Source organism: Brachionichthys hirsutus, chromosome 2 (assembly GCF_040956055.1).
Source record: "Brachionichthys hirsutus isolate HB-005 chromosome 2, CSIRO-AGI_Bhir_v1, whole genome shotgun sequence".
Lineage (NCBI taxonomy): Eukaryota > Metazoa > Chordata > Actinopteri > Lophiiformes > Brachionichthyidae > Brachionichthys > Brachionichthys hirsutus.
In genome coordinates, this window is record NC_090898.1 from 10,741,482 (window position 1) to 10,752,475 (window position 10,994).

At 51.3% G+C, this 10,994-nt stretch overlaps 1 protein-coding gene across 1 annotated transcript; it reads right to left on the reverse strand.

Annotated features, from left to right (window-relative positions):
• Positions 1–873: 873 nt before the first annotated feature.
• Positions 874–6,455, reverse strand: zhx3b (zinc fingers and homeoboxes 3b). Its single transcript, XM_068747707.1, has 6 exons — positions 5,712–6,455; positions 5,550–5,636; positions 3,955–5,457; positions 3,092–3,799; positions 1,855–2,137; positions 874–1,453 (listed from the first exon to the last, which is right to left on the reverse strand). Exons 1-6 carry the CDS (start codon positions 6,453–6,455, stop codon positions 1,443–1,445), a joined length of 3,336 nt encoding a protein of 1,111 aa, XP_068603808.1. The 3' UTR covers positions 874–1,442.
• Positions 6,456–10,994: the final 4,539 nt, after the last annotated feature.

A 10,994-nucleotide genomic window follows, 5' to 3' on the forward strand; every position in this document is an offset into this window, starting at 1 on the left:
CATTCAGAAATGTACCCCCCGCCCACCCAACTCTCACAATTCAGTTCAGAACAATGTAACAGCATCTGTTAGTGTCCTTTCGTTTTGCCAATCTTGTCTATTACAAATGTCTTTACAATTGCCTTTCTGTAAATGTGCCTAAACAATGGAGGAAAAGTATTCATTTTAATTTTGCTTTTCATATGAAACATATTCAAGGCTGAAAAGGAAATAAATTACTTACTACTTTATACTGACGCGTATTCCTCATGTTAATGTAATGTGTTGCATAGCAGTTGTTGTTAAACCTGGTTTCATTATCCTCAGAGGTTGAACCGCGAGATGAGATTGCAGCCGTTTCAGTGTCGGATGTAATAAAAGAAGAGATTGGCCGTCAGAAAATTAATCTGCAGTTATTATTCAGATGTTTCAGGAAAATGTTATGTTCCTTATTCACACGTTTTTCAGTTTGAATTGACAAATTTGTGGTCATGAAAATAATCGATTAGTTGTTGTCCTGAACAAACAGACACAAGTTTGTCTTCTTTTTTTTTTATTCTGCAAATACCTTCTGTAAAAATGATACATCAAGCCTAAGAACGGACCTCGATTCACAGTTCGTTGACAGTCGCATGGTAGGAAAGTCGATAAAAACAAACGTATGTACACGTCAGTGATGTAAAGAAGCACTTAATGCTACAACGCAAACCAGATTCCACACAGTCCCAACATTATCGGGATGCAAAGGTGCTTTCCCTCTTTGGGATGACACAAACAAATATTTAGCGATGATGAAAATTTTAAACAAATAAAACAGCATATTTAAAGTTTCCTGCAAGCATGAAGCTGAAGTGTCAGTGGAAAATGAGAATGAAGATCATTTGTATGTATTTCTTTAAAAAAAAAAAAAAAAAGGTTCATTCATTTGCTTTAAGGCCTTGGGGAGGCGTGCGGCTCCCCAGCACAAACGCCGGTCATCCGATCCTTGCCGCACTTTCCTTTTTGCTCTTTCTCCAAATCTATCCACTTTTTTTTCCTCCGTTCCCCTTCACCAATCCTAGCAGGCAGGCGGAACAAACGTGGCAGAATGTCAGCCCCCTCCCCTCTCTTCCCCTCTACCACATCCACTCTTGCCGTTCGGCCTCTCCTGGAACTTCTTTCTGTAGGGAAAATGGCTGACGCGGGGGGGGTTGCTGGAGAAGGTCTGTGTAGTGAAGGGGTAGACGGCAACGATCGGAGGAGTGCAGACAGCAAGAGGATGGATGACAAGGGGAAGGGGTTAGTGTAGCGTCCAGCTCCTGTGGGGGGGGCAAGGAAAGGAAAGGGATGGCTGAGGATGGTTTCAAGGTCCGCTTGCATCCAGTGATCCTGTTACAGCTGCATCTGCTGCCTTTTCCTCAGATTGCCGACACGAAGGCCGTTTTGTGTCGCGAGCTCCATCCATCCTCAGACAAAAAGCCTCTTCAGTCAGTTTCTGTGGTAATAAAAAAATAAGAAATGAAAAGCCATCACTGACGACGGGCTCCACGAGTTTGGACACGCATTCGCGTTTGGATCCTTGTGTGTGTGTGTGCGTGTGTGTGTGTGTGTGTGTGTGAACGTTATGTAATCTATAAGCGTGTATATTTATGCCAAGTGTGGTTTGGACTCATTTTTGGTGCAAATGTCTTTATTTTATTCCAATTTCTCAGGTGTAAGAATATGAAATATACTTTCTTTGCCGCGTGACAACACATTAATATTGTAATCTGCTAATAAACATGTCGTTTGATAATCACTGAGGGATTTCTAAATAATGAAAACGGTAGGCGGTTCAAGCTGTTGTCTGGTTAAACCACATTTCTCGCGGCAGACAACTCCAGACATGAAGACTACCTTCCGTTGGATTCACAGCTTTGTCGCCGTCGGCCTCCTCCACGCCCGCCGACACGCCGCACACCGACTCTTCCATTTTCTCCTCCGTCCCTCCTCCGGGCTGCGGCTCCAGAGGGGAGGGTCCTGCTGCTCGTGGCTCAGCTGGTGCGTCTGGTGAAACCCGTCTCGCTCCTCCCACATTAGCCGCAGCACTTTGTTCCATCCGGCTCAACGACGCCTGATTGGAGAACCAGTGTCGCACCAAGTCCGTTGTTAAACCGCTGGCCTCGGCCAAGTCCTGCAACTGTGCACAAAGAACACGCGCCATGTTGAAGGGTGGCCAAAGTGACGCTCAAAGAGTCATCGAGGTGAGTCCTGACGCAACGCGACTCCTTTTCACGTGGGAATGCATGTTCCCATTTCCCTAGGATGAAATGAGTTCAAATAGAAATTGATGAAACTGTTCATGGTAAAGTTTTTTTTTACTGTTGAAATGTCTCATCATGAAAACAGTATTTTATTGCTGTACTATAAAACATTATGTAGACAAAAGTACACAATACGGCTTGTTTTATTTTGAAAGCTTCAATAAAGCGCTGTCAGTGAATGTGTGCATCGGTCCGCCGTGAAAACGAAGGAGGTCGAGAAAAGAAGAGGGGATGAAGTGAAGATGAAGAAAAATGCATTTACATTTTAAGGTGATAATCCTCTTAGACAGGGTGTTTGACTGTACTTGTACTGTAATACATACTATTCATCATCATCAGAAGGAAGTTATGTAGATAGATTTTAACGCCCGTCTCTCAAAATAAAATGCTAAAAGTACAAAGAAATGAATCGCTCAACTTGATGGCTTCTTTGCAGTCTGGTAATATTCTAATGAACAAACCAGGCTGCCAGAGAAACAGCTGGCTCTATTAGACGGCTGTATTTTTACATGCTAATGAGATCAAACACGGGAAGATGATATTTCTCAGCCATTTCCAGGGCGTCAACGTTTCTCTGATCTACATGAGAAAAACTGGCAGAATACTTGGGCGACAACAAATAATGAAGGAACAGCTGAAACCTCTTCACGCTTCGCGTCGTACATGCTCATCCGACATGCATTCGTTTACGTCACGCTCTTTTGTGTCGTCTTTTCGTTGTTACGCAGCGATTCTTGAGTTACGCAGCGAGGGATCATCACCACTCAGGCGCCGGTCCGAGCCAACGAACACAAAACGATGTTTAAAACGCCGTTGGCGAACACACATACCTGCGCCTCCTCCAGTTTGCCGTGGAGGTGGAAGTGGGCCTGGAGGACCTGGGCGCCCCCCGCCTTCTGGAGGTCCTCCTCCAGAGCCATGTTCTGATAAGCCTCCAGCCATTTCAGCTGACCGTTTTTCTGCATGTAGCGACAGTCCCCGAACCAGCGCACCACCTCGGGCCGGGCCAGTCCGGTACCTGAGAGCAGTTGGTCATACTGGGTGGCGCTGGGCCACTGGGTGTGGACGTAGACGTTCTTGAGCAGTTCCAGCTGCTCCACCGTCTTCTTCCCTCGGATGGCCGTGGGTTTGGGCGAGTGGGACGGTTTATGATGTGCGGGGGTCGTGGACTGGGACGGTTTGGCGCCTTGCGTCGCGTTGCTGGACGGCGGCGGTACAGTGGAGCTGATCGACCCGTCGCCCTCCGCTTTGCTATTGGCCTCCGTCACTTTCAGCATCTTCAGATTGATTTTAATTGGGTTGACTTTCAGTTCTCCCGGGCCGTCGTCCCTCTGTCTCTCCTCTCCGTCGACTCCCATCCCGTCCATCGCATCCTGCAGCGCTTCCTCTTTCTTCCTCTCAGCTGCCAGTCTCTTCCTCTTGTCTCCGAACCACCAATGGATCTCTCGTCTGGTCATCTTGGTCTCGGATCGCAGTCTGTCGACTTCGTCTCCCGACGGCTCGGGGTCCTGGGAAAAACTCATTTCTAGAGCTTTAATCTAAACATTAAACAGGAAAAGGAAAAACTGTCAGGATATTCCAATAGATTACTTGATTCAATAAACAGGTAAATATAATAATAATTATTATTCTCTTTTCCATCTGAACTGGCACTGGAAGCTACAAATCTTTTGTATTGTAACACATTTGTCACCTGATGGGGTTCCCTTTCCTTGTAGCGCACCGCTGTAAAATCGGAAGCCGTGGGCCTGGGTGGCCGGCGGGAGGGTGTGGTGGGAGAGGTGGGCGTCTGCGATGCCGTCGGGCTCACGGGCGCAGAACTGTGCTGGGGTGTTTTCGCACCAGCGTTGGTGCCAAGTTCAGGCATATCAGCGGGGACGGCGCTGCCAGCGGCGGGACCCGGCTTGCTCTGCCCGCCCCCGCCGCCTCGCGCGCTTTTAAGATTGCGAAAGTGGTAGCGGCGGTCGCTGAACCACTTGCGAACTTCCCGTACCGTCAGTCCGGTTAAAGAAATGAGCCGGTCCACCTCCTCCTGGTCGGGGAACTGGCCGACCAGGTAACTATCCTTCAGCGCGTTGAGCTGCTCTTGTGACTTCTTGCCCTTGTAATAGCCGGAGTCCAGGAATGCGTTAACGGGTGTCCGGGAGCCAGACGTGCTGCGCGACGTACCTACAGGGGACGGGGAGGACGACTTGGAGGACGGGGGGGACACCTCCTCCATTCTGGTAGTTGGAGAGTCGCTGTCGATGGGCTCCGAATCGTCTGTGCTCGTGTTGTTTCTGTTGCTGCTGCTGTCGCTCTCTTTGCTTTGCTGTCCGCCGCCGCCCGTTTGGCTGTCTGTGCTATCAGGCTTGCCGCCTGTGCTGATTTTGCCGTCTGTGGTTTTTTTGCTGTCTCTCTGCACAATGCTGGCGGCGCCAACTTTCCGACCAGGAGTGCTCTTACCATTTATATGGCTGCCATCATTAGCATCGCTTTTGCGATCCGCGTCAGCACTGCTGCGCTTACCGCCGACACGGCTCGCCTTCGTGCTGCTGCGATCACCGCTTGCTAGGCTAAGGTTGATTGCACTTGCCTCGCCGCTAGTGCCCTCCCCCCGGCTCTGGCGGCTAGTGACGTTGGTTCCAGTGATGCTACTGCCCACCGTCTCCACCACCAGGCCGATCCCTTTGTCTGCCACCAAAGCGGCAGCGGGTCGGGCCTGCATCGTGGGGCGGGCTGCTGCCTGGGCTTTAGGTGTGACAGCCAGGGCCATAGGAGCGCTGCTAACCTGGATGCCATTTGCCATTACGGGCTGCGTGACAATTACCCCTCCTTGGCTTACGAGAGAGCCCTGCAGGATGTGAGGGATCCCGGTCGAGCCCAGCGAGGCAGGCAGGACTGTGATGGTGTGCTGGGCTTGGGCGCGGTGACTCTGGGACTGTTTCTGCGTGCTAGAAGGCGTCGTCTGGATGATGGTATTGAACATCTTCCTCCTGGCCTCCTCAATCTCCTCGGGAGACCAGCTGATTCCTTGTTTAAGTCTCTGAGCTGTGAACCAGATCTTGATCTGCTCTTCGGGGAACTTTGTGACCACGGTCAGGTAGCAAAGCTCGGCCTTCGTGGGATACGGGAATTTACTAAAGGAGGTCTTCAAGAAGGAAGACAAATCCATGGAGGCTTTGTAGGTAGGGATGCTGCTCAAAGGAATCATCACCTGGAGGGAGATGATCATAATTATATTATCATTAGCAATATGATATATGAGCATATATCCAAATAAGTTAAACAAGAAAGCTCAGCAATTACCTTCGGGAGATTTTTGGAAGAAATATCCGAGGAGGTTGTGATCGGCGCAGACTGGCGAAGGTTTCGGCTTTGAACCACCGAGACCACCTTTAGAAAGGAATTGAAAAATGAACTAATCTCATTTAAATCAACCACAGAAAGACAGAAAGACCTCCCACCCACCTGCGTGATCGGAGTCTTGAGCACTGGAAACGCCCCGGAGCCATTGACTATCTGAATTGCTGAGGGAAGAGTGACTTTGGCTGCTCCATTGTGAACAATCGTGGGAACACGGGCGACGACTGCCACGGCGGCAGCGTCTTTTCTCTCAGCCTCAGAGGCGTAGCTGAGGTCTGGATCCGAGGAGGGATCCTCAGACCCTGGATGAGACACAACAATCCGTTTAGGCTCCGATTTACCCTTCAGCATCCTCATAATTGGGGTTTTGGTGATATGAATCTCGCTCTCCTTGCTGGTCTCGGCCCCAGGCACCACATTTTGCTCTACCACCATCCTCCTTTCTTTCCTCCTCAGATGCAGAGTCGTAGTCGATGTGCTGGGGTGTGTCCTGGCGTTATGCAGGGCCAACCCCTCAAACTTGGGTGCAGAGACCCCGCAGTTCACGCAGAAGAAGCTGGGATCGGCACGGAAGTCTGGGTGCCCCGAGTACACGTGGTCCAAGAATAAGTTAAGGTCGTGGGTTTCAAAGTCACAAGGCTTGCAGGTGTAGATGTCGACGCCATCTTTGACAGTGTCCCCAACTTCTGGTTTGGAAGACTCTCTTGGATCAAAGGGACTTTGCCTGTCCCCTCCAGAATTCCTGAAGCGATTCAGAAGGATAGGATAGTCCTGTCCAACGTCCTCCGGTGGGCGTACGATCTTGCTGGGGATCATACAAGGGGTCGTAGACTTCCTCTTGCTGGCCATGGTTTGACCGCGGGCCGAGGAGGGTAGATTAAATGCTTAATGCGAGTCGTTTTCTGGCAGACTACAGACAAGGCATGGGGGAGGGACAGCAAGGGCCGCTGTCCATCAAGTCCTCTTGTAGTTCTCACTCCGATTGAAGGGAACGCCTGGAAATGAAAGCGGAGAGCATGTTTCAATGCAGTTCAGTACAGATGTGTGCAGTATCACACATCTGTACTGTGCGGGTGTGTTTAATGTAGACGCGAGGGAAGAGATGGGGACGTGACAACAGAGGACGTGACGAGACGACTCGCTCTACGCAGTGCAAAGCCGTTTCCTGTCAGCTGTACGGAAGCCGTACATGACGAGACGCCACCCGGGAACATCAAACCAAATACATAATTGGGTCTTCGGGTTGAGCTCAAATACGCCGCTGCTTGTACATCCATCTTAAAGTCTCGACTCCCCGGCCTCGTGAAATTCAGGGGGACCTCCTTCATTGGGAGCATCCGATCAAGCATGGGAATCCTGTTCTACATCCTTCTTTCACCCTCCCCCATAAACTCTCTCACTTCGCCTCTTCAGTCCCCCCCCCCCCCCCCCCCCCACACCACACACACAGCGAACACAGTCTGTATTTTCACTGAACACCTTCAGGAAGATGGACACAAACATTCATTTAGTAGTATACTTGACGATTGTGAAAAGCGCTCGGTTGGTCAGATGTTCCTCAGAAAACCGGCGTTCCCATTTTACCTTCACCCCTTGGTCTCCGGTCTCCATTTTCAAACGGGGAAGCTTCCTGTGGCGTTTTGCCCCCCTCCCTCCCTCCCTCCCTCCCTCCCTCCCTCCTTACTCCCTCCTTACTCTCTCCCTTCAACAGACTGATGCAGTATTGGGAGGATAGCTCGAGGGCAATCGCTCTCCCGGTCACTCTGCAGCAGAGCTCGCCAGCTCCAAGTCTGAAAACCTTCAAGAATTTTTAGTTCACCTACAGAAATGACCCGTCTGGCACTCAATCCAAGAACATGTCATTGAAATGAAAACTGCTCTCGGGTGTCGAACCCACTAAACACACAAAACACAAACTCAGTAACTCAAAAGCGCTTTTAAAGGCCATTTCAATCTTCAGAATTCACGAGGGTTTAACAGGGAAAGGAAGTTTGCTACTGTGGAGGGAATGTGATGCCCTTTGCCCCCCCCCCCAGCCAGAGAGAGTGACTGCCTTTCACTTTGGCTGTTCCGCACCAGGGCGGCATTGCTCTGCCAAGGCAGGCTGGTCACATGACCAACACAAAGCCTTATGGGTGGGCAGCCTTAGCCATCCATCACGTGGTTCTGTTGGGTGTGGGAGGGCAGGCGAGGGGAGAGGGAGACCGAACAGGAGATGGCGGCAGGGGGGGATGGGCAGCCGGCTCGAGGTTGAGGACGCAAGGGAAGGAGGGGTGTTACCAGTCACGGAGGAAGTTGTGAGGTGTTTCAGTGAGGAATGTCCCTTCAGCCCCTCCAACCCCCCGCTGTTCAACGCCGCCTCGCTGCTCCAAACTACAATCGCAAACCTCCTCCCCTCCCTCCTCGCCGTACTGCAAAGACTGGAATGTTCTAACCGAGTCAGTGGACAGAACCTGAAGTTCAGTTCCAGAGTCTCCACGTACCCACATGTGAAGTTCGGCTCCTCACGCCAGCCGAATCACAGCGTGCACGCAGGCGATCCGCCGCCATGTGAACCCACAGGCCTCACTCAGGTAACGAATGAAACAATGCAAGTTAAAGTCAGCGCTCATGCCAGAGGAATGCCAGGCTCAAACCAACCCCGCCGACTCACTGGCACGAGGACGCCAACCGATAACGTCAGTTTGAACTGCACGTTCCCTCGACTGGTGTTGACGGCGGTTTGTGTCTCTTAAATACGCCAGCATTTGCATGTGTGGGTTTCCTTTGACAGGGGAGTAAGGCTACGCGGGGGGGGGGGGGGGGGGGGGGTACATGGGTGCTTGTGTATGTGTGTGTATGCAGCGTGCGGGGGTGGCTTGTTTACCCAAGTAGCAAGGCTGCAATTTTTTCCCGGGAGACTCAGATCTCCTGCAGACACACCGACTATGCTTTTGTCCACTCGGTCCACAGCCTACGTTCTCTACCGTGTGTGTGTGTGCGTGTGTGTGTGTGTGTGTGTGTGTCTCGACACAGCGTGACCTCCTTTCATCCCGCGCCCGACTCTGGGCTGGGCCTGGGCGATATCCTCTGAGCACAGGCCATTAATAGCACCCGACACGCTGGAGAAATGCTCCAGCCTGGCAGCCTAGCGTAGCTGCATGCTAACTACTCCTAGCACAGGTGGCAGTTTCCTTGCTCTCCCCACCTCCCCTCCCTCCATTCTTTCTTCTCCTCCCTCTACGAGGCAAGTTTGGCCCAGGGAGACAAGTCGGCAGCGCCACTGGTGTGTACTGTCCCCATAGCAACCACCTCCAACCACCCCCCCCCCCTCTCTCTCTCTCTCTCTCTTCCCACCAGCTCATTTCTCTCAAGCACATGCGTGCGGGTAAACACACACACACACACACACTCTGCCATGGCTCTACTGGTGTGTGTGTTTGTTCCACTGAGCGGTATTTGGAGAGTCCCTGCCCTTCTCCCTGTTTCAGCGCCTCACTCGAGCGGTGTTGATGTCTCCGAGATTGGTGCGGTGGACGAGCCACGCTATTGGCTGGAGCTGAAGCCATGTCTTCCTGTTAGCTCAGTCCCTGTCCTTATGTCTGTCCCATCTGGGGCTCCCTGTGGCTCCTGTGTTCGGCCTGCGGCGCCCTAAGGCACGTGGGGGCTCCTGTACCTCGCTGCGGACGACACAACCACGGATACCCGGCAGGGTAACTCTAATTCTAAATTTGTCCAACAACAGATATATCTTTTTTCTTTTGTTCTAATATAAAAATGAGAATGACAGTGTTCCATTCCATGTCCGTCCCGAGTCCCCATCTGGGCTGATCTCAGGTCAGGGTGGCCGATGTCTGTGGCTTTCAAAACGACTGCATTGCCGTGGCCCCTGCCGGTGCGTGCATCAAAGACTGGGCCGCTGAGGAAGGAGGGAGAGACAAATGGCGGAGCACCATGCTCTGTGCAGTCCAACCTAAAATGGCTGACATCATAAGCTGTTAACCAGCCAAGCAGAGCACGAGGCTGCCGCCGCCGCTGCTGCTGACCCAAACCTGATCGCTCTGGACTCGTGAACCGATCGAAGCGAATCTCCCCACCGAGACTATGAACAGTCTCTCGCGCTGCTGGCTCTGCTGCTGCGTTCGCATTTGGCAGAGACCTGGAAGTAAATTGTCATTACACATTACTAATAGAAAGGAATTACTAAAGGGACCGATTCACACGAGGTCAGCCGATGGTTGCCGCGGCTCCAGGAAAGTGAGCCGCTGAGCGAGACAAAAGGATTCCCCGACACGTGAAATGTACAAAAAACGTGAGCTGCAAATTCGATGTCGGCGTCAGAGTGATAATACAAAGCAACTCGACCTGTGCAAAACTAGGGGGGGGGGGGGGGCAGCAGGAGAAAGAGGGGGGGGGGGGGGGGGGTGAGAGTATTCCTGAGACGTGCAGCCGTTGAGCTCTACAGCATCGCCACAGCAACACGAGAGGAACTAGCAAATGGAAGCGCAGCTACAATATTTTTTCTGGTGTTGCTGCCGAGGCAAATATTTTTAGTTTCATCTTTGCAAATAAAAACCCATCAATAAGCAAACGGTTTATTGTGGTGATAAAAAGGTGCACCTGGTGAGCCGTAAGCTGCTTGCGTCTACCTGGAACTCACATCGAGCTTTGGTTCTAATCCCCGGAGTGGACGACAGATACGATGACACCATGTGAAACATGAACTCTGCTTATAGCTGGAGGAAAGTGGAACAGCCTGGATTTTTTAAACTCAAGTCTGGGAACAGAATTTCATTTAGATATTGTAAAAAAAAAAAAAAAAGTAAATAAATAATAATAGACACCCAAAACTGCATTGATAACGTAAACAACTGATAGCAATAATGAAACCTGCAACTCTGATGAATTTTATGACTCAATAATACTGAAGATGTCAAAGTGGGCTCTAACTTATTCAGGCGCATCAGGGGAGGGTGTAGAAGTGGGGGGTAATTCTTCCTTTAAAATAGTAAGGGGGGGGGGATGGAATCGAAAAAGAGATGGAATCGAACAGGTCAGCATTCAAAAAGGAAAAGTCAACATCTAATCGCCGCTAATATGAAATCGATGTTTCGAACGACGCGTTTTTCTGTGAAGTCGCACGGAACGCACACAAAGCGCCTCCCGGAATAAATGATGCGTGTTCATCTTCCGCGCAAGTTCGGCGGAGTGAGCCCAACTTGGCGGCTCCGCGCTCAACGCGGGGGGGGGGCTCAACGCAGCCCGAAGTGGAGCCGCCGACGGGCCCCTCGGTTCGAACGACTCCCCCCTCTCTCTCTCTCTTCCCTTTGGCCCGTCGGCTGTCGCCATTTTAAGCAGGCGACATGTAAGCCGGCCAATCCGGCTTTGAGCCTCTGCGCGCAGCCCGCA

Coding starts and splice junctions, on each gene's coding strand:
- zhx3b (XM_068747707.1), bottom strand. CDS start 6,455: ATGGCCAGCAAGAGGAAGTCTACGACCCCTTGTATGATCCCCAGCAAG. Junction 5,637..5,711: donor TCAAGACTCCGATCACGCAG/GTGGGTGGGAGG, acceptor TCCTTTCTAAAG/GTGGTCTCGGTGGTTCAAAG. Junction 3,800..3,954: donor AGGAAAGGGAACCCCATCAG/GTGACAAATGTG, acceptor TTTAATGTTTAG/ATTAAAGCTCTAGAAATGAG.